Source organism: Kogia breviceps, chromosome 18 (assembly GCF_026419965.1).
Source record: "Kogia breviceps isolate mKogBre1 chromosome 18, mKogBre1 haplotype 1, whole genome shotgun sequence".
NCBI lineage: Eukaryota > Metazoa > Chordata > Mammalia > Artiodactyla > Physeteridae > Kogia > Kogia breviceps.
In genome coordinates this window covers 45470439-45492699 of record NC_081327.1, presented here as the reverse complement: position 1 = coordinate 45492699, position 22261 = coordinate 45470439, and the positions used below count along the sequence as shown (strand labels likewise).

At 55.1% G+C, this 22261-nt stretch overlaps 2 protein-coding genes across 7 annotated transcripts in view; one reads left to right on the top strand and one right to left on the bottom strand.

Moving 5' to 3' along the window:
- ST3GAL2 (ST3 beta-galactoside alpha-2,3-sialyltransferase 2) overlaps positions 1-3391 on the bottom strand; it is a 56878-nt gene extending 53487 nt beyond the window's left edge. Inside the window, exons 1-2 of one of the 2 annotated variants that reach the window (XM_067019551.1) lie at positions 3276-3391; positions 503-605 (exon numbers count right to left, since the gene is read on the bottom strand). The gene's annotated coding sequence lies outside the window, so the exon portion shown is untranslated. Of the gene's footprint in view, positions 1-502; positions 606-3174 lie in introns of both variants that reach the window. The other variant, XM_067019552.1, reaches the window with a different exon arrangement.
- Positions 3392-3477: 86 nt separating this feature from the next.
- On the top strand, positions 3478-22050 carry FCSK (fucose kinase). 5 transcript variants are annotated; one of them, XM_067019545.1, is made up of 24 exons: positions 3478-3752; positions 7706-7806; positions 8144-8295; positions 9383-9433; positions 10374-10499; positions 10830-10902; positions 11306-11403; positions 11806-11886; positions 12374-12493; positions 12673-12844; positions 13260-13372; positions 14026-14127; positions 14249-14419; positions 14910-14974; positions 15704-16074; positions 16753-16963; positions 17138-17304; positions 17401-17622; positions 17964-18107; positions 18271-18390; positions 20000-20187; positions 20277-20376; positions 20879-21102; positions 21278-22050. In XM_067019545.1, the coding sequence occupies exons 2-24, from the start codon at positions 7725-7727 to the stop codon at positions 21362-21364; spliced, it is 3240 nt and encodes a 1079-aa protein (XP_066875646.1). In that variant the 5' UTR covers positions 3478-3752; positions 7706-7724; the 3' UTR covers positions 21365-22050. The 5 variants fall into 5 exon arrangements, with proteins under 5 accessions (XP_066875646.1, XP_066875648.1, XP_066875650.1 ...); XM_067019547.1 differs by lacking the exon at positions 17964-18107; XM_067019549.1 differs by lacking the exon at positions 20879-21102.
- The last annotated feature ends 211 nt before the right edge of the window (positions 22051-22261 follow it).

The window sequence follows — 22261 nt, the reverse complement described above, 5'->3', positions numbered from 1 at the left end:
GATCCCACGTGCCGCGGAGCGGCTGGGCCCGTGAGCCATGGCCGCTGAGCCTGTGCGTCCGGGGCCTGTGCTCCACGGCAGGAGAGGCCACAACAGTGAGAGGCCCACTTACCACAAAAAAATAAATAAATAAAATAAACCATACCAGGGGACTTCCCTGGTGGTGCAGTGGTTAAGGGTCTGCCTAACAATGCAGGGGCCACGGGTTCGTGCCCTGGTCCGGGAAGATCCCACATGCCGCGGAGCAACTAAGCCCATGCGCCACAACTATTGAGCCTGCGCTCTAGAGCCCGCAAGCCACAACTACTGAGCCCACGCGCCGCAACTACTGAAGCCCGCGCGCCTAGAGCCCGTGCTCCGCAACAAGAGAAGCCACGGCAATGAGAAGCCCGTGCACCGCGACGAAGAGTAGCCCCCGCTCGCCACAGCTAGAGAAAGCCCGCGCACAGCAATGACCCAGCACAGCCAAAATAAATAAATAAATAAATTTATAAAACCATACCAGGGACTTCTCTGGCGGTCCAGTGGTTAGGACTCTGCACTTCCACTGCAGGGGGCACAGGTTCGATCCCTGGTTGGGGAACTAAGATCCTGCAAGCTGTGTGCTATGGCAAAAAATAAAAGCAAACAAACAAAAATGTATCAGCTGCTTCACTTTCTCCTTGGAAGACCCATTAAGAGAATTTAATAACTTCTCCCCATTTTCTTCATCCAGTTCCCATCTCTTTGCCAGTCCCCTGGCAGTAAATACTCTTGGTTATATACCTTTACAAGGATGGTTACACCCATTCCCCTGCTGTCGTGAGTGCTGGTTGCTAATGTCTCATAGATGCACCCTTCTCTGAAGAACTGGTATCAGTCCCTGTGAGCTGCTTTGCCTGGAGATGCCCTCCTTTCCCTACCTCCCCTTGGCCTGCCCACAGCCCATGAATGACTGATGTGGGGTAAAAAGTCCAGCTCCCTTGCTTCTAAGAGGGATAAACCTTGTGACATATTTTATGCTCCAGAGCTTCCCAGAGGATCAAACTGAGGCTAGACTTAGCTGAACCGACATCTTTGCTTGGCTTCTTCCCCTGCCCTATCCTGCCTCCCTCACTGCCCTAAGAGATCATTTGCACAAGATTCCATTTCTCAGGCTCTGAGAACTCAACCTAAGGCATCTAGGGAACTCAACCTAAGATATCCCTGTGGGTAGTCCTGGCTCCCAGAGGGATTTCCTGCTACCAGCAGCCTCATATCTCATGCAGGGTCCTGCAGATTGTACCTCCTCCAAGAAGCCTTCCAGACTTGCACCCTTACATTCTGGCAGAATGATTGTTTAATAAGGAAGTTGGATGCCTACTCTGTGCCAGATCCTTTATATGCATTGGCTCACTGAGTCCTCCCAACAACCTGGTTAGGCAAGTACTATTGTATTCTTACTGAGGAAGAAAGCTGAGCTCAAAGAATTTGAGTGGCTTGCTCACACTGTCAGAAAGTGATGAGAACTGGGGAGGAGTTGTCTGATTCTAAACCCTGTATTTAACCACTAGAATCTACCCTATATTATAGCATCAGAATGTTTTTTCATGGCTCTGTCTACCCCAGACCGTGGAGTGGAGAGTTACGTGTGTCTGCTCTTTTGTGTCTGCTGCTGAGGGCTTTATCTTATTAAACAGCCTTCTGTGAGTATCTTTGCTAGTGGCCTTGGAGCCACTCCCTACCCAGCCAGCATGCCTGCCCTAGGGGGTGGGGTGAAGCCCTCGAACTCCTCGGAGCTGTTTTCCTTGAGCCCCTGCCACGCTGCAGCTGCAGGCATCCCCGCCTTCCACTCCACTGCAGAGCGGGGATTTGCGTTGCTGAGAACAGCCGCGGTGGGAGGCAGCTCATCTCTTCCCTGGAGGCCTCCTGGGTTCACAGTAGGAGAGAGCAGGTGCTGAAGTGGGGGAAGGAGGATGAGACCTGGGCCAAGTGAAGACGGGGGATGACTCTAGTGGGAGAAGACTGAGAGAAGGAGAGAGATTGGGGGGAGGAGGCAGGGTAGTAGGAGCTGAGCAGGGGACTGCTCTTTATTCATTCCTTCATTCAACAAATTGCTGGGAATTCCCTGGCGGGCGAGTGGTTAGGACTCCACGCTTTCACTGCAGAGGACCCGAGGTCCGGGGTTGATCCCTGGCTGGGGAACTAGGATCCGGCAAGCCGTGTGGTGCGGCCGAAAAACCCCCCAAAACAGAAAAACAAACAATACAAACCGAAATTGTTTTAACCACCTACAATATCCTAGGCACGTTCTAGAGACTGAGGATACAACAGTGAACAAACCATTGATCCAGCTTTAAGGAGTCCACATGGGAATAACAACAATCATCATAATAATGGTTAATATTTTTGGAGCATTTACTATGGAGCCAAGAATTTATTTATCTTATCCTCATAAGAATCTTAGGCATTTGACACTATTATTACCCCCATTTTACAGATAAAGACAAGGAGGCAGAATAGCCAAGTGACTAGCCAAGGTTACACAGAGTTAGAGCAGAATCCCTCATCTTCTCTGAGACTGACCGCTTGGGCCTCGCAGGCTCCCTATTAAGGACACTAGATTTGGCAAGTATATTCTCATAAGAAAAATTCAAACAATACAAATAAAGCTCAAGTTCTCCCTGCCTATCCCCATCCCTGGCAGTCTCCACCTCAGAGTGTGCTCCTTCCAGTCCGGTTCCCATCCACATGTACTAGAGGTCCGCATACATTATTTTTGACATGAGTAGATTCCCATACATAATGTTCTTTAACAAAGTGTCTTGAACACTTTTCCCTATTGTACATATAGATCTAGCTCATTATTTCTAACTGCTGCATAGTATTCCATTGCATGGATGTGCTCAGTTTATTTTCCCAGTTCCCTGGAGAGAGAGTTTCCAGTTTTCCGCTATTACGAACAATGTTGCCATTCATAACTTTTCCAAAAAAGCCACAGATCTTTTTCCTACCACAGAGTTGAAAAGTTTCTACCGGAAGGACCCACGTAATGAAACCGCGAAAGCATGGCCAATTGCCAATCCAACGGTAGTCGCTTACTCTCAAAAGACACCTGTGGGGTTTTTCCTCCGGGTTTGATTTGTGTTTCGTCGGGGAAACGCGGCGGCACCACGCCCCCGGCCAGGGGGCTAAACAAACGAACAAAACACAAACCTGGAACCCCCAGTCTCAGAAAACAAGTTTTGTCTTTACAACGCACTGATTCCTCTGGGAGTTGTAGTTTTGCTGCCCAGCGAGCCGCCTTCTCCCCTCACCTCACTTCTCGAAGGGAAGAATCACTGCCCTTTAGGAAAGCGCTGCCCTGACCATCTCCGCTGGCCTAGGCGATAGCTCCGAGCTGGGCTTTCGGGGAGGACAAGCCAGGGAGGTCGGAGGGCTGAAACTACATTTCCCAGGGTGCGCCGCGAAAGGCACGCACAGCCCCGCGTTAAAGATCCCGCTGTGCCGAGAGCCGGCGGAGGCACGTATGTCAGACCGCGCGGATACCCGTACGGCACTCCCAGTGTTCTGCGCAGGTTCTCCGCCTCCCGCCCACGCTCTTGGACCCGCCCGACTGAGCCGAGACCCTGACTGCCTGGTTCTTGATAGGGAAAAGCGTCGGGGAACTCTGCAGCCGCCCCCGGGCGCCCATTTGCTCCAAGGGACGTCTGCGGGTCCTTCTACCCGTTGGCCTGGGTCTTTCTACAGAAGCTCCGGGACCTGGGGACGCCCGGGACAGGGACCACAGGCAGGTGGGCCTCTGGATGCTGGCGCTGGTGATTTTTCCTTTGAGGTCGCTTTTCCTGCCCCCGTTTACCCCATCGGGGCTCGTTATTATCCACAAATCTCAATTATATGACGTTTGTGTACTTTGCAGTGTAATTTTACTCCCAGTCACCTGCCTTCTGCCTTTTTTCGCTTCCCAGAAGACAAATCAGATTCCTCCGTGGGGCTGCTTTTTCCCCTTAAAATGCAAAATCCCTGCCCACTTCTCTTCAAAAAGCAAATGTGAAGAGGCCTCACTATTTTATTCTGTCCCTGGCTCCCCTTCCCTATCCTAATTTTAGGCAGCGTGTGGCTGAGGACATTAAGAACTATTTCAGCTTGGCCTCAGCAGATAAAGTTCTGTTGGAAGTGTGCAGAATATTGGCTAGAGGCCTGTATTATCTAAGATTTCTGTACAAATGTCAGGTATGACAGAGGGCAAAGACTCCAGGAGAGATGTTTTGTTTCTACAGGGTGGGTAAGAACAAGAATATTGGAGGTGGATACACCTGACCTGCCTGTAAAAGCTGTTTATGTCCTTGGGCAGGCTATTCCATCTCTTTATGGTACAATTTCCTTACATATAACGTAGGTGTAGTAAAATTCAATTCATAGGGCTGTTGAGTGGGTCACATGAGCTGATACTTCAACGTGTCTTTGGCGTGGTGCCTGAAGAAGACACTCCCTATGCTACCAGTACTGTACCACCTTTTGTGTTTTCATAATACTCTTTAGTCTGATTGGGCAAGGCATGCTACTTAGCCTTGGTTGAAGGAAGCCCAGGCCTTCCGTGATTTTTTTCTTCTACAGGGGCATCTTTTTTTTTTTTTTTTTTTTTTGTGGTACGCGGGGCTCTCACTGTTGTGGCCTCTCCCGTTGTGGAGCACAGGCTCCGGGCGCGCAGGCCCAGCGGCCATGGCTCACGGGCCCAGCCGCTCCGCGGCATGTGGGATCCTCCCAGACCAGGGCACAAACCCGTGTCCCCTGCATCGGCAGGGGGATTCTCAACCACTGCGCCACCAGGGAAGCCCTACAGGGGCATCTTTGACCCAGAGAATATATCAGAGCCTTCACTCCAACCTGCTTCAGGGTCAAATCGAACTCTCTTGTTGCTTTTCCTCACTGGAGAGAACTACCATTCAGTGAGCTCCTGCTGTGTGCCACATAGTTTTATGTTTTATTTAATGCAACCATCCTAGGAGGTTGGTATCTTTGGCCCCAGTTTTCAATTAGGGAACTGAGGCTCAGAGAGGTTAAGTAACCTGCTCAAGATCACACAGGAAGAGGGAGAGTTGGGGACAGCCTTTGGGTGTTGATTCCCGGCCCAGGACTATTCCTCTGCTCCAGTTTCTAGTAGAGTACAGTCCAGATCATGCCGTCCTCCCTCCTCTGCCTGTGACCTGTCATCTGCTCATGACTCTCAGTCACTATGCCAAGACCAAGACTGGGCTCAGACCTTTGGACTCTCCTTGGGGCATTTCTTCCTTGCTCTCTTTTAGCACGTTTGCTTGGAATCAAACATCATCATCACCATCACCTAAATAAGAATCTGAGAGACCCAGGTCCCAGTCATGGATGCAGCATCAACTAGCATTTGTAAAGTGGACAGAATACTTACCTGGCAGTGGTGTTGTGAAGATGAAAAATCATAGTGTCTTAACTATGGGTCAGAATGGGTGGATGAGCTCACTTCTAGTGGCTGTTATCATTAATGCCATCCCCATTTCATTGTCACCTTGTATTGGGCACTTTACATATATTTAGTACGTCTGTTCTTTTTTCCATCCTACAGAATAGGTTCAGTGTAGGGGTTAAGAGAATGGACTCTGGAAAAAAAGGTGTCTGGGTTCAAATTTGGCTCTACCACTTGCTAGCTGTGTGACCTTAGTCAAGTCACTTAATCTTTCTGTGCCTCAGTTTCTTCATCTTTAAGGATAAAGAAAGTACTACCCAGACATTAATTTAGGGGTTCTTACAGTAATTTTTACTTTGGCAGTCCCAAGAGGAAGATGATATACTCCCATGTTGGTTTAGGTCCTCAGAGAAGCAGAGAACAAGATGGGATTAGACTTGCAAGAGATTTATTGGGGGAGGGAGCTGGAGGAAGCAGGGAGAGCTGTCAGTTTTCAGTTCTGCTTCCTGTAACAGCACCGGAAGGAAGAAAGGAGGTATGGGTAGAAGGCTCTCAGACTGCAGTGCAGTTCTAAGACAGTTTCTGTTGGGTTATGGGGGGTTCTGGAGCCAGGGGTGCCTGTCAGAGGATCCCCATCTTGTAGGAGTGGGTCTGTCTTCTTCATGTCATTGGTTGGTGGGAAGCATGGCCTCCGTGTGAACAAGATGGGGGCATCTATCCATTACACTCCCTACCACAGGAGGCCAGAGAGGGTTAGGGGTGCCGAAGATCACACAGGGAGTTCGTGGCCAATCTGGAATCCCCAGCCACCCCCTTTACTGGGAAGGCCAGGTGGGTAACCTGGGGAATGCCTTTGACCTCAGATGCCTGGCCAAGATCTCTAGCTCAGGTTTCCCCTCTGGATTTCCCTCCTGAGCTGAACAGGGAACAGAGCAATTTTTGTTAGTGGTGGAAACTTCCCCTGAAAGCTCGTGGGAGTATGGGTGTTGCTAAGTGGCAGTGTCTGTCAGCCTTAACCATAGGCTTGGTGGCAGCAGAGTCTGTCATAAGAAGAAACCGTTACTGAGGTTCAGGTTTCCTGTTGGCTCCGGCTGGGGTGAGGGTTGACTGCAGATGGAAGTGTGTTGAGGGCACCTCTGGGGTGGCGTGCAGCTCACTCCACCGGCCCTCCCCACACTGAGCTTTGGGGGCTGGAGGGAAGAGGTGGGGGTGGGCTGCTGCAGGGGACAGCAACTGGGACCCTGCCAGGGGTAGATGCCAGCACACTCCTAGGGACTCGTCCACAGAGATCTTGGGGAGGCCAGGGCCTCTGCAGTCAGATTGGTTTCTTATCTGGTAGGAAAGGAGTGTTGGGGGATAGGAGTGGGTGAAGCCGTAGCTTTGGCTTCACCTTCCCTTCACTTGCTCAGAGTGCCCTGGAGGAAGATGGCTGACAGGTGGGGTTGCAGCCCCCTTCTGGCTTGGAGCCTCTGGAAGGGGAGGTCCCTCCCTCTGAGGTCCCTGTAGTGGGTGCTGTTAGCATGCTGCGTTTGAACAAACTGGTGCACCTCTCCCAGAGCGTCCCTCTTTTCTGGGGAATTGCCCTCAGCCTCAGGAGCCTAGAAGTTAGAGCTTCCCTCCCTGCAGCTCAGTGCCAATGATTGGATGATGAGGGCCCTGCGGTACAGAAAGGGCAGCCCCTTGTTTTAAGGTGGGACCACCTGTCAACCCCACCCGCTCCCCTTACTTCCTCTCCTGAGGAAATGTCATGCACCCAGATTGGTGAAGTCAAAGATACACTCATCACATGACCCAGCAATCCCACACCTAGGTGTCCGCCTGGAGAGAGGAAGTCTTATGTTCACGCTAAATCTGCACATGAATGTTTATAGAAGCTCTATTCATGATTACCAAAACCTGGAAGCAGCCCAGATGTCCTTTAGTGGGTGGGTGGAGAAACAGACTGCGGTGTCTATGCAATGGAATACTGCTTGGCAAAAAAAGAGAAAGAACTATGGATATGCATAGCCAACTTGGGTGAATCTCAGAGGCATTATGTTGAGTGAAAGAAGCCAATCTCAAAAGATTACATTCCAACTATAGCTTCGGAGAACAGATGGCTGGTTGTCAGGGGTGAGGGATGGAGAAGGGTGTGACTGTAAAGGGTTAGCATGTGGGAGCTTTGTTAGATGCAGATGGTGGTAGTAACCACAAGAATCTATACACGTATTAAAATTCATAAAACTACTTACAACCAAAAAAAAATCAATTTTAGGGTATGATAATTAAAAAAAAAATTCACATATACCTCTATCTCTGCCCTGGAAGCCCCTCAACTTTGGCCAGAATGGAGCAACCGAAGGGGGTTGATTGGACGGTCATCATCCTGACATGCCAGTACAAGGACAGCGTCGAGGTCTTCCAGAGAGGTAGTTGACCCTCCCTCTCCACTCTGCCCCTAATGTGGAACCCTCTCCCCTTTCCTTGTCACATACCCCTACAGCCCCAGGTTCAAACCCAGATTCTGCTTCTTCCTAGCCTCGTGACCTCAGACGTAGGTCACTTCACTGAGACTCGGTTTTCTCATCTGTGCAATGGGAGTAATTGTACTTACCTCACTGAGTTGGGAAAAGATCTAATGAGCTACTAGATGAAAAGCTGCTAAGTCAAAGACGATTAAATAATGGCTGTCAGGAGGTTTGCTTGAGGTGGTTGGGACCAGGGTGGAGAGGCTGGGGGCAGGTCCCAGTCATGTTCTGACCACAGAGCTGGAGATACGGCAGAAGCGAGAGCAGATCCCCACCAGGACGCTGCTATTGGCCGTGGAAGACCCTGAGGTTCGTGTGGGCAGTGGAGGAGCCACCCTCAACGCCCTGCTGGTGGCTGCTGAGCACCTGAGTGCCCATGCAGGCTTCACTGTGAGTGCTCCTCAAGTGCCCCCCCTGGGCACAGCAGGGATAGGGGCTTCAAACAGAGCCTTTCCAAGGTCCCCAGCTCTTCGGGCTCCATTTTCCTGCCCAGTTCAGGTTTGGCATCAGTTTTTGCATCTGTAGATTGAGCAGACTCGTCCAGATGAGGGCAGAAGGCAGGGGCAGCCTTTGTAGTGGTTTTAGAAAGTCAGAGCCAGTATCTCAGAGTTAGGCTTTCTGGCTTCCCTTGAGAAATCTCATCTTGCTACCCTGGACTCTCCTTCCCACATAGCAATGGTTTGCTGGAACTGAGGTGCCGTGGCCCCCAGTGCGTAGAGCATGGGCCCACGTCCCACACACACCCAGCCACTTCACGAGGTCACCTTGCCTGCATGGCACCCTGGCACAGGCAGTGAGGGTGGTCACAGGCATGGACAAGCTCTGGCAGTGGGGGTGGCACCCATGGGGGAGGGGACCACTCTGTGGTTGCCATGAAGCTGACTTACTGCGAGTCACCCACCATCTAGCCCCATGTTCTTGCCTGCAGACTTTCCTAAAAACAGGGGACAGGGGAGTGGCCCACCTGGAAGACTGCTGTGCTTCCTTATCCAGGAGTGGCTAGGGCTGCCTCGTGCCTGCCTGTGGCCATTGGTCTTGACCTTGCTGGTTGTTCCTTTTTTTTTTTTTTTTTTAATTAATTAAATTTATTTATTTTTGGCTGCGTTGGGTCTTCGTTGCTGCGCATGGGCTTTCTCGAGTTGCAACAAGCGGGGGCTACTCTTTGTTGCAGTGTGCATGCTTCTCATTGCGGTGGCTTCTCTTGTTGCAGAGCACGGGCTCTAGGCGCGTGGGCTTCAATAGTTGTGACGCACGGGCTCAGTAGTTGTGGCGCACGGGCTTAGTTGCTCCGCGGCATGTGGGATCTTCCCAGACCAGGGATCGAACCTGTGTCCCCCTTCATTGGCAGGCAGATTCTTAATGACTGTGCCACCAGGGAAGTCCCTCCTTTGGTTCTTGTGTGGACTTGTGCTGGGGTCTCTCCCTGCACAAGAAGGTGCCCAGAGCTCTGTGAACAGTGCTCTTCCACTTTTGCTAGGTGGTCACATCCGATGTTCTGCACTCGGCCTGGATCCTCATCCTACACATGGTCAGTAGAATGCTGGGCAGGGGCCATGCAGAAGGATGGTCAGTCCTCAGGGTTGGATGGGAATTTAGGGGTCTTCTACCTTTGTGTGCCAGTGTGCATTGTGCAAATCCTGAAGAATCAGAAATAGAATTAACCCAGGTGTCCAAAATAGGGAACCGGTTAAATATAAACAGCATATCCTCCTGGTGGAATATTAGACAATGATTAAAAGGTCCATTTAACTCTCTGCACCGACCTGTGCATTGACCAGCTCTGTGACCTTGGGCAAGTCACTTGACTGTTTCTAGGCCTCAGTTTCCTCATCAGTAAAATGAGGATGGCAGCAGTTCCTACTTCATGTGGATGTGCTGAGATGACCCATCAGGTGCTTAAAGTGAGGCCTTGCCTGGCTCACTGTGAGCATTGGTGAATATATTTTCATTGTTCAGTGAAAAAGGCCAGCTGCACAAGTTTGTGTAGAATGATCTCAGCCTTTTTAATTGGAAGTTTGATTGAGATCATTGTTGATCCACATTTAAGAAATAATCCAGAGGGAAGCCTCTGTAAACTTTGCCCGGATCTTGCCAATGGTCATATTTTCCAAAAGTGTAGTATAATTACAGCCAGGATATTGACATTGATATGGTTCCCAATCTTCGTCCAGTTTGACTTGTACTCGTGTGTGTGTGTGTGTGTGAAGTTCTGTTGTCTCTGTCTTTTTCATTTTTGTAAAAAAGAAAAAATAGTATGCATATGAGGTATATGAAAGGGCATAACCTCAAAATGAGGGCAATGGTTATTATCCCTGAGGGATTGTTTTTCTTTTTGTGTATCTGCATTTGCTAATTTTTTACCATTATCACGTAATTTAAAAAATCACATGAGAACACACTTTGTAAAAGTCCTCTAGCTTGATGGCTTTCTGCCCAGGCTCTCCTGCCTGTCCCTGCTCCCGCCCCAGGGCCGAGACTTCCCCTTCGATGACTGTGGCCGAGCCTTCACCTGCCTCCCTGTGGAGGACCCCCAGGCCCCTGTGGAGGCCGTGGTCTGCAACTTGGACCGCTTGCTGGACATCATGAGCCATCGGGTGAGACAGGCAGCTGCCACGGGGCCCTTGTCCTGCTGCTTTCCTGCCGAGACACCAGCCGTAGTCTGTGCTGGCTCAGACAGGGGATGCCAGGAACGATGGCTTTGGGTGCCTGGAGTGAGTTAGAGCTTCAGGATGTTAGTGTTGGCCACACTGGGGGGAGGTACAGCCCCAGGAAGTAGGCGGGAGGGCTGGCATCGGCACCGTGGCTATAGGGAGGCCCCTGTTACCTCAGCAGCCCGAGTGCCCCTGGAACAGGCCGAGGCTGTGCTGTGTGGGAGCGGAGGAAGGGCTGGGCCCGGCCACCAGCTTCATTCTGTCTCCCCACAGCTGGGCCCAGGCTCCCCGCCAGGCGTGTGGGTTTGCAGCACCGACATGCTGCTGTCTGTTCCTCCAAACCCAGGTGAGCCTGAGAAGGCTTGGGACTGCCTTCCCTAGCCACAGCCAGCGTGGCTCTGCCTCTCCTCACCCACCCTGTCTTTGGGCCTGGCCTGCTGCCCTGTTCACAAGGGAAGCTCTAAGGTTTGAAGGATGGAGCTTAGACCAGGAGGCAGGGCTTCCCCTGCTGGGCCAGTCTGCCTGTCCATAGAGTGGAGATACCCAGCCCTGCCCCCTTTGCCCCAAAGGGCTCTGTGGACAGACTTCGGGGGTGAGGTGTTGTCATTCTCCCAGAGGAATGTCCATTTGGCTTTGGAAACCATATTTTCTTTAGAGGTGCCTGGATGCCCCTGCCCTCCTCCTGGAAGGGAATCCCCCATTCCTTGGGTTGGGGTCCCTGGAGAGCCTCCTGACTCCCCCACCCGCAGGGATCAGCTGGGACGGCTTCCGGGGAGCCAGAGTGATCGCCCTTCCAGGGAGCGCGGCCTATGCCCGGAACCATGGTGTTTACCTCACTGACTCCCAGGTAGTGCCCCTGGGGTAGCAGCGTGGGCAGCTGAGCCATCCTGGGATGGCCTCCTGGTCCTGTGCTCTGGGCAGCCTCGTCCTGGACTTTCTGGCACGGTCTGGATCTGGAGGAGTTTCGCCCCATGGCAGCAGCTCTTGTGCTCACTTAGTCTTTTACCAAACATGAATTGCCCCTGATCCTGTGCCAGGCTCTGTGCCCAGGCTTGGGGCTGTGGAGACATTTGAAGCCTGCCCTCTGCTGTCAGGGTGGGGGTTGGTCTCAGGCACTTGTATCCCCAGGAGTATGCTGGGGCCTGTCAGACTTGCATCCTAGGTTTACATCTGGAGAACACCCTTGTATGCCCTCTTTCATAATCCTCTCTTGCTCCCTTCCCTAACTCTGTTTTCTGCTCCCATGTAGGGCTTCGTTTTGGACATTTATTACCAAGGCACTGAGGCAGAGATACAACGATGTGCCAGGCCTGACGGGCGGGTGCCATTGGTATGGCTGCCAGGGCAGAGCCCCACTCCTTCTGGGGAAGGCTAGAACCAGAATCTGAGGAAGATCTGGAACTGATATTCAGGGGAGCAGGTGAAGCCAGAATCCGAGGAGGGGGTAGCCTTGGAATTCAGGGTCTTGTCCCAAGTGAGAAAGGCTGGAACCAGACTCAGGGGATCCTTCTAGAATGAAGGACAAAGGTAAGAGTGGTGGATAAGAGCCTGGGACTAGACTATAGGGAAGATGGAGAACTGGGTTTGGGAGGAGACCTGAAAATTGAGGGGGTCCTAGAAGTTGCCTGCTGAGGGGCCCTTGGTGGAGCTGCCTCCAGTAAGCCTGGAGTCTGGGTGCTGGGGTGGCCCAGAAGATGAATGATCCTGTCCGGTGTGGCAGTCAGCCTTGCTTGGCCCATCTGCACATGGCCCTTCCCAACTCAGGCACAAGGCTGGCCCCAGGGTCTCCCACCTGACCCTTGTGGGGGCCCCTCCAGGTTTCTGGGCTTGTCTTCTTCTCTGTGGAAACTGCTGAGCACCTCCTGGCCACCCATGTGAGCCCACCTCTGGACGCCTGCACCTACATGGGCTTGGACTCCGGAGCCCGGCCTGTCCAGGTGACTGGGATTGGGGACGGGCAGGTCCGGGCCTGGGCAAGAGGCACTGACACTGGCAGCCTGGCTGTATGACCTCAGGCCAGTCCTTTCCCCTCTCTGTGTCAGCGTCTCTAGAGATGGAACCGCCCCAGTTCAGCCTAGGAACCCACTAACAGCAGTGCTTCCCACCCTTGTCCCAGCTGTCTCTATTTTTTGACATCCTGCTCTGCATGGCCCGGAACGTGAGAAGGGAGGACTTCCTGGTGGGGCGGCCCCCAGAGATGGGGCAAGGTGATGCGGACATCGCAGGTTATCTGCACGGAGCCCGGGCTGAGCTGTGGAGGGAGCTTCGCGATCAGCCCCTCACAGTGGGTGGGTACTGCCTCTTGGCTCTCCAGGGTGGGGAGGCCATGGGAGTGAAGGCCCCCAGAATGAGGCTCCCACCCCACCTGCCTGGCCGCCAGGCTCCTGGACCAGGCAGGCCTAGTGAGTGCATGGACTGGACAGTTACCCTCTCCTAGTTCAGAGTCTCCTGCTGAGGTAACTCTCCTCTTCTTCCTTTGTCTCATTCCTGGGCTCCAGTCCTGGTCTTTCTACTTTCTAGCTGTGTGACTTTGGGCTGGTTGCTGAGCCTCTCTGGATCTCAGCTTCCCCATTGGCACGGCGGGCTCATTTCCATGCTTGCCCTCCCAGGCCCTGATGAAGATGTGTCTTCTGGTGGGAGGCCCAGCCTGGTGTCAGAGCTGCAACATGCAGGGTGTTGGGGTCAGTACTTGTATCTTTACAGCATATGTCCCTGACGGCAGCTACAACTACATGACCAACTCAGCCAGTGAGTTCCTGCACAGTCTCACATTCCCGGGGGCTCCTGGGGCCCAGGTCGTGCACTCCCAGGTGGAGGTAAGACCTGCCTGGAGGTAAGGCCAGCAGAGGGGCCTACGGGGTACCTGGAGACAGGTAGGAATGAGGGGCTGCAGGGAGGAGAGGGAATAGCTCATGCTTGGGACAGATTACGCGTGTAGGTGTTATTATCCCCATTTTGCACGTGAGTCACTGGAGGCTCAGAGAGGTTAAGTTACTTGCCTACGACCACAGAACCAGTAAGTGGCCAAGTCAGGATTCTACATCCATCCAAGTCTGAGTGAGCAGCTAGAGAAGATTCCCCCCCACCCTTTCTGAAGGGTGTGCTTGGGGAGTCAGGCCAATTCATGGTGATGGGGCGGGTGGAGTTCAGAGGTGGCCCTCAGGGTGGTGGGGGTCGGGGTAGCTGGACAGGTGGGAGAGGTTTTCTTGGGGAGCTGTCATCTGGTGGGACCTCCACTACTGGGTGCAGACTTGCTCTGGAGGAGAAGGCAGGGAGAGCGTGCCCCTGGGGGAGCAGCAGAAATCAAGATGGGATGGGAGCCGGCCTGAGGCTGGGGCCAGGGACGTATTGAGAGGGATGTGGCTGGCCGACAGGCGCGGGGTGCGGCCGGAACTGTGGCCCTGGCTGTGGAGGAGAATTGGGGCAGCCCCCGCCCCGGGCCCTCACGGCTGTCTCCCTGGCTTCACAGGAGCAGCAGCTACTGGGGGCCGGGAGCTCTGTGGTCAGCTGCCTGCTGGAGGGCCCCATCCGCCTGGGTCCTGGGAGTGTCCTGCAGCACTGCCACCTGCGGGTGAGGCCTGAGAGGGCAGGCGGAGGGAGAGCAAGGGTATGGGAGCCAGGATGCTGTGTGTTTTGTGGGTGTGCTTGGGGTTCCCCTGCCCACGCAGGACGCCTGCCCGCTCCCCTGCCAGGGCCCTATTCACGTCGGCACCGGCTGCTTCGTGAGTGGCCTGGATGTGGCCCAGTCCGAGGCCCTGCATGGCTTGGAGCTGCAGGACCTCGTCCTGCAGGGACACCATGTGCAGCTGCACGGCGCCCGCAGCCAGGCCTTCACCCTCGTTGGCCGTCTGGACAGCTGGGAAGTAGGTGCTTACCCATCTCCCCTCGCCCCCATTCTCTAGGCTTTGAGGAGCACCAGGGGTCGTAGCCCAGCTTCACTGCAGGGCGCTCTGAGCTCTCACCTGAGGGACAGGCAGTGAGGAGAGTGTAGCCAGAAGAGTCTCAACAGGCCTTTACCTCCCTCCTCAGCTGCTCTGACGCAGGCTGGGTGGGGATTCTCATCCCCACTTTTCAGGCCGGAGACTGAGGTTCAGAGAGGGAGGTGACCCGCCTTGGGCTGCAGAGCCAGTTATGGAGCGTCAGGCCTACAGCCAGGATTCTGCTCCAAGTTCCAGGCACCCGGGCTGGAATGTGGAAGCTCCAGGACTTGACGCTGTTTCAGAACTTGCTTGCCTAAGTGCCCCTGTCTCTTTTCCTGTCCCCTCTTGAGCAGATCCTGGTCCTCTGGTCTTATTGCCCTTAACCCCTTCCTGTGGCCCCTGCAGCCCTGACTGCTTCCTTCTCTTCCCCCAGAGACAGGGGACAGGAACGTATCTCAACATGTCTTGGAGTCAGTTCTTCCAGAAGACAGGCATTCGGTAGGATTGGTGGCCCCACGGGCCTCTGTGGGCCTCGGCAGACAGGGTGGCAGCTGCTTGGAGGCTCATCCTGCTCCTGCCCCACCCCCCACCATCCCCGCGGTCTGGGGTAGTTTTTTTTTTTTTTTTTTTTAATTAATTTATTTATTTTTGGTTGCGTTGGGTCTTCATTGCTGCGGGCGGGCTTTCTCTAGTTGCGGCGAGCAGGGGCTACTCTTCATTACGGTGCGCGGGCTTCTCATTGCAGTGGCTTCTCTTGTTGCGGAGCACGGGCTCTAGGCACGCGGGCTTCAGTAGTTGTGGCTTACGGGCTGTAGAGCGCAGGCTCAGTAGTTGTGGCTCACGGGCTTAGTTGCTCCACGGCATGTGGGATCTTCCTGGACCAGGGCTCGAACCAGTGTCCCCTGTGCTGGCAGGTGGATTCCTAACTGCTGTGCCACCAGAGAAGTCCCCTGGGGTAGTTCTGAGCGGCCTGATTTGCCCTAGCATCTTCTTCCTGGGCAACTCCCAAATTCCTTGCCGTGCTCAGGCTTTGGGATTTTGTTCAGTGGCCTGGGAAAGGAGGCAGGGCAGCTGGGCCTCCCTCCCTGAATTGCCTGCTTGTGCTGCCGCTGGAGTTCGTCCTGTCCCCATGAATGAGCCAACCCCCAGCTGACAGGTGGTCAGGGCTTGGTGACCAGGCAGGAGCACTTGCTTCCCTCCTGCTCATGTGTCTTCTCCCCACACCAGGGACTGGGACCTGTGGGACCCAGACATGCCCCCCATTGAGCGCTGCCTTCTCAGTGCCCGTCTCTTTCCCGTGCTCCACCCCTCGAGGGCCCTGGGGCCCCAGGACATGCTGTGGATGCTGGACCCCCAGGAGGATGGGAGCAAGGCCCTGCGGGCTTGGCGAGCCTCCTGGCGTCTGTCCTGGGAGCAGCTGCAGCCGTGCCTGGACCGGGCTGCCACACTGGCCTCCCGCCGGCACCTGTTCTTCCGCCAGGCCCTGCATAAGGTGCGGCACGTGCTGGAGGCCCGGCAGGACCTCAGCCTGCGCCCACTGATCCAGGCTGCTGTGCGCGAGGGCTGTCCTGGGCCCCTGATGGCCACCCTGGACCAGGGTGAGTGTGCTGGGCACCCATGCTGGGAAGCCAGACCCAGCATCACCTGCCCTGTCTGCCCTCTAGGTCATCAACCTGAGGGTACTAGGGAGTCATGAGACTTAAAAGCCGGGGAAAGACAAAAATGGACTTAACTTTTAGGTTTCTGGGAAGCTCCATCCCTGTTAGTGGGGAGTTTGGTGAGAGGCGGAGGCCTGGGGCTGAGCCTCTGGGTCCTGTGAGCGTCGGCAAAGCCTGCACGTTCTGTGCGGGGGCGCTGGATGTGGGTGAAGAGCTCCAGCACAGCCCCAGGGGGATGTGGCCCGCCCTGCTTGGGACCCAGGCATTCTGGCTGGGCACTCAGCCTTAGCCTCACAGGGACTGCCTCATTCCCCATTTCAGTTATTCACTCACGGCCACACAGCTGTTTGGTGGGGGGCTGAGACTGAACCCAGGTGGTTGGCCCCCCAAGCCTGAGCTCTTACTCATTAAGGGCATCCTGGGTGGGGGGTGCAGAGGCATGTCTGGCCTGGGGCTGGTGGGATGAGAACTTTGCCAGGCAGAAGAGTGGGGAGCATTCCCAGGCAAGGATACATCTTGGCCCAAAGTGAAGAGGTGTGAGGGGTCTGGGGTGCTTGAGGGCAGGGGGCATTGAGGGAGGGCCTCCTCCCCAGCTACTCCTGACTCCTGGTCCCTCAGTGGCAGCTGGTGTGGGAGACCCTGGCGTGGCAGCCCGGGCACTGGCCTGTGTGGCAGATGTCCTGGGCTGCATGGCAGAGGGCCAAGGAGGCTTACGGAGTGGGCCAGCTGCTAACCCTGAGTGGGTGCGGCCCTTCTCGTACCTGGAGTGTGGAGACCTGGCGCGGGGCGTGGCGGCGCTCGCCGAGGAGCGGGACAAGTGGCTGAGCAGGTGGGTGCTAATGATGTCAAAACCCTTGGAGCAGCCCCCGGCCGTCCTTGGAGGTGGAGACCCAGAGAGAGGTGGAGTGTCCTTAGGTCACCTAGGGCAGTCGGTCCCCAAATCCAAGCAGCCCGCCCCCAGCTTGGGGCTCCTTGCCACCATCTCTCCGTTCCCTCCTGGCAGACCAGCCTTACTAGTACGAGCTGCCCGCCACTACGAGGGGGCTGGGCAGATCCTGATCCGCCAGGCTGTGATGTCAGCCCAGCACTTTGTCTCCTCGGTGCCGGTAGAGCTGCCAGCACCTGGGCAGTGGGTGGTAGCTGAGTGCCCGGCTCGAGTGGACTTCTCTGGTGAGCCCCTTGGGGGGTGGGTAGGAGTGAGGGTAGCCACCCCAGAACTGAGCTGGCAGCCCCTGTGACCAGCTTGGTCTTGTTCAATTGCCACAGGGGGCTGGAGTGACACGCCACCCCTTGCCTATGAGCTTGGTGGGGCAGTGCTGGGCCTGGCTGTGCGAGTGAATGGCCGCCGGCCCATTGGGGCCAGGGCTCGCCGCATCCCAGAGCCCGAGCTGTGGCTGGCATTGGGACCTCGGCAGGACAAGATGGCCACGAAGATAGTATGCGGGAGCCTGGATGACCTGCAGGATTACTGCCAGCCCCACGCCCCAGGTCAGGGCACCTGTGAATTGTGCAGGTGGGGATGGCACACCTAGCCAGCTGGGGGATGGGGGCAGAACCCGAGAGACCCTGCAGGCCATGGGTGCCTGGCCTGAGGGTGAGCCAGTCTGGTGGAGGAGCCCTGACGTTACCCTGCCCAGGCACAGGAGGTAGAGCTGGCACATTTGCTGGTGTTATGGAGCCCAGAGGACCTTTTGTGGCTTGGGGTTGGGGTCTGCACTGCTGCTGGGCTTTTATCCCCTAGATGAGCCCCAGGTCAGGCTGAGCTGGGTGGGGTGTCTGTTTCCACCCCTGGAGACCGAATTCCTTGCCGGATGCTGCTCACTCCCCAGGGGCGCTGTTGAAGGCGGCCTTCATCTGTGCGGGGATCGTGAGTGTCCACTCCAAGCTCTCGCTGAGTGAGCAGCTGCTGTGTGCCTTTGGGGGCGGCTTTGAGCTGCATACCTGGTCTGAGCTGCCCCACGGCTCTGGCCTTGGTGAGCAGGCCCTGTCTCCCTGCTGCTCTCCGACTCCGTTCCCCCTTGCAGCTTTGCCTCCAATCCTCTCCCCAGCCTCTGTCCAGTGGAGAGGGAGGCGGTGGGGCAGGATTGGGCTGGGCAGAGCTGTTTCATGGCTGGTACTCTGCTCCGTGCCCTGCAGGCACCAGCAGCATCCTGGCGGGGGCCGCACTGGCTGCCTTGCAGCGGGCCGCAGGCCGGGCGGTGGGCACAGAGGCCCTGATCCATGCAGTGCTGCATCTGGAGCAGGTGCTTACCACAGGTATGGACTGCCCCAGGGCAGAAGGGAGGTCACTGGGACTTTTTCAGGGGCCTCCCTGGACTTGCAGACAGCCACAGAACTGTGCTGCTCCTTACAATGGTTAGAGCTTCCCTCGTATCACTCAAGACACTCTCTCTCTGGTGGTTTTCAAAATGAAATATTTCTACCTCACAGGACTTGATGTAGGAGCACCTACTAAGTGTTAGAGTCTGTGCTGCTCCTTTCATGTGTGTTAGGTATTCCTCATGTCTCTGTTCCTACCCCGGGCTGTCCCTCAGGGCCGGGCTGGGTTTGGATTAGGGGACAGGACCTTCAGCCTGTTCCTCAGCACCGTGCCTCTCCCTTGGGCTAGGGCCACTTGTGCCTCACTTGCCCCACCACATGATGGGGTACCCAGTGCACGGCTGTGACCATACAGAATGTCACCACTAGCACCATGGCTGCGATCATACAGAATGTCACTAGCTTCTCCTACTCATCACTGTGGCCCCTTAGCATCCATGCACCATGGAGAGCAGCCAGAGGTTTGTCTGGCTCTAGGGTGCTCTGGTCACCTCAGGATGCCAGGCCTCATCTTCAGCATGACTCTGGGAGGGAAACTGCCACAAAGATGTATAGATGCCTGATTATGTTATCTTCTCTGGCCACTTTGTAGCCTAGCTCCCTCCTTTCATTGTAATGGCTCACATCCCATAATAGGTAGTCATTAGCAAAAGGGGCAGATGGGGAAGCTTTTTTAGTTTTCTTTTGAGGTACACTGTTCATATCTCTCATTCGGTCAAATGACAACTATTTATCGAATACCCCCGCTGTATTGGGCCCTGGGGATAAAATGAGCAAAAACAGCATCCCTGCCATCAAAAGTCTTACGGTCTATTGGAGACAAACATTGATCAATAACCACTCCAATAAATGTATAATTACAAGCTACGCTACGAGCTCCGAAGGAGAGGGGTGCAATTAAGGAGTTCTTGACGTTCCAGGCCTGACACTAACTACATTTTGGCTGTAAAGTTCCAGGTGCCTCCTGCCATTTGCATTTTATACTCGAAATCCTTGCAGGCCCTTCTCCAGATATCAAAGGCCTATCCCAGAATCATCTCAAGTTTTGACATTTTTATATAGCTGCAAGAAGAAAGATCCATACCTTTCATTAGTAAAGCAAAATGTGAACAAGCTATTTTAAGTTTGATAAGAGATGCTGAGAAGCTTATTTCCACCATCAACACCGTTTATCAGGCAAGCCAGGGTGCAGGGACTGTTAAACTGTAGGGAAAGTCCTATGTCATCCCTCTTTAGGGGGAAAGGTTAGTGTAAGGTCTTAATCCTTTGATGTGATTTACCCCAATTCCAAGTACACATTAGGTCTGCAACAAAACTCAGGCATTCTAAGCTTGGCTCCAGAATGAAACCCCTTCCATTGCTGGGCTCAACTTGCTCCCAGGGCTGGGGCAGAAGCTGCACAGCTCACCTGGCCCAGCTGAAGTTGTGAGGGGAAGCTGTCTTCCCACGCTGGTCCCTGCCAGGGATGCAAGGCCAGGAGCCTGTACTGGGAGAGGGAAGCTGGGCCAGATAGGCTCCAACAGTGACGGGGCCTGGGCTCTCACAGGAGGTGGCTGGCAGGACCAAGTGGGTGGCCTAATGCCTGGCATCAAGGTGGGGCGCTCCCGGGCTCAGCTGCCGCTGAAGGTGGAAGTGGAAGAGATCACTGTGCCTGTGGGCTTTGTCCAGAAGCTCAATGACCACCTGCTCCTGGTGGACACTGGCAAGACCCGCCTGGCCCGGAATCTGCTGCAGGTGAGTCCTGGCCCCAGAAGCGGGGAGGGACGCGAGGCGGCTCAGCGGCTAGGCTGAGCCTCACTTCACCCCTCCTGCCCCACCTGTAGGACGTGCTGAGGAGCTGGTATGCCCGGCTGCCTGCCGTTGTGCAGAACGCCCACAACCTGGTGCGGCACACCGAGGAGTGCGCTGAAGCCTTCCGCCAAGGTAAGGCGCTTCTTCCCCGGAGCTCAGGCACCAGGAGTGAGTGCCTGTTGCCTGTGGGTCTGAGGCCAGGGGCCTTTGCAGACTTGGCACTGGCCCTAGGGATGAAGCCTCTGTCCTCTGCAGGGTCCCACACTTAAGTGGGAGTCACATCTCAGGTCAATACGTGAATCCTGGGGAAGGCCTCCAGCACCACCTACCAGGAAGCAGATGGGGGAAGAGGCTTGGCTCCGTAGCCGAGTTCCAGGGAGTCAGAGCCGATGAGGGTTACACGGTTCAGTGAACACTGTGCCGGGCACCACGCCAACTGCTCTGTGCTCGCTAGTCCTCAGACAACCCCGGGAGGTGGGCTTTCTCACTCCTGTTTCCAGCCAGTACTGAACCCAGGTTCTTACCTATGACACTGGTTAAGAAGTGCCTCTTGGCACCCCATCCAGTCTACAGATGGGCACTGAGTGAATATCCTGGCTCAGGCACACAACTGCCCTCTCTGCCCCCACCCCAGGGAGCCTGCCTCTGCTGGGCCAGTGCCTGACATCATACTGGGAGCAGAAGAAGCTCATGGCTCCAGGCTGTGAGCCCTTGGCTGTGCGGCGTATGATGGATGTCCTGGCCCCCCACGTGCATGGCCAGAGCCTGGCAGGGGCAGGTGGCGGGGGCTTTCTCTACCTACTGACCAAGGAGCCACGGCAAAAGGAGGCTCTGGAGGCTGTGCTGGCCAAGACTGAGGTATGGTGCGGTCGGGGTATGGTATCTGGCGCGGGACAGGAGCCCTCCCTGTGGCCCACCAGCTAACCAGCGGCTACAGGTACAAGTCCCCTTGGCCCTGCAGCCACAGTCCAGCCTCCCGAAAGCCTAAAACCCACCCAGAACCCTCTAAGCACCTCCTATCCTTTGCTCCTAGGGCCTCGGTAACTACAGCATCCACCTGGTAGAAGTGGACACTCAGGGCCTGAGCGTGCAGCTGCTGGGGACTGAGGCCTCAGCCTGATGCCCCTTCTCATGAGGCCTGTCCGTCTGCAAGAGGAGAAAGCCTGGAGCTATAGCAGGCCCTCCCTTCCTTCCCCCATGGGAGCGCTAGTCTTCTACTCTCCACCCACCTCTTTGTGAATCTGCTTCCAAAGGAAGCCGACCAGAGCTCAGGCCCAGCCGTTTCTAAAAGTTGGTGAAGCACAGACGGTGCTTGGGAACAGGACTGTGACCTCCTGGTTGACAGTGGCCTAGGCTTGGTGTCGGCTCCATCTGGACATAGGAAGGTCCTAAGTTCAGTGTCCACTGTGACCTTTACAAATCTGATGGCCCAGCTTGGGCCTTGGCCTTCTCACTCTCCATGAGGGCCTGGAAGAAGGGGATGACAGCCGGCGTTGGCAGATGGCTGGGTTCCCTTGGTAAGGCCGACCCTGAAGAGGCCCTTTGAGGCATTTCCTGTGGCCTTCCTTAGAGGTCAGGCTTTTGCCTGAGTAGAGACTTCCGTTCCACACTCACTCCCGAGCTGACTTAATGGGGGAGTGCGAACAGGGACGAGGGTCCACACTCGTGTCTCTGGCAGAGAGCCAGTGCAGTCCTGCAGCAAGTCACTGCTAATCGTGGCCTTAACCAGCAACTCTGCCATGTGCCTGTGGGCTGTGAGTTCTCAGGACTGCAATCTTCTTGGAATAAATTCACTCTGCTCTTCAAGGTTGTCCTCATAAAGATCTTTTTTGTTCCTGCTGGGAGCAGTTCCCACTTCCCCTGGCACTGTGGGAAACTGCCCCTGGGATGATCCGACTTCTGGTGCTGAGGGCCCCAGAGATGGGATGAGGGTCCGGGATTGGATGAGGCACCTGTTATCATGTGGGTCCTGGTGGTGGCCATGTGCCTCTCTGGGTGTGGGAGGAGGCTGAGGATT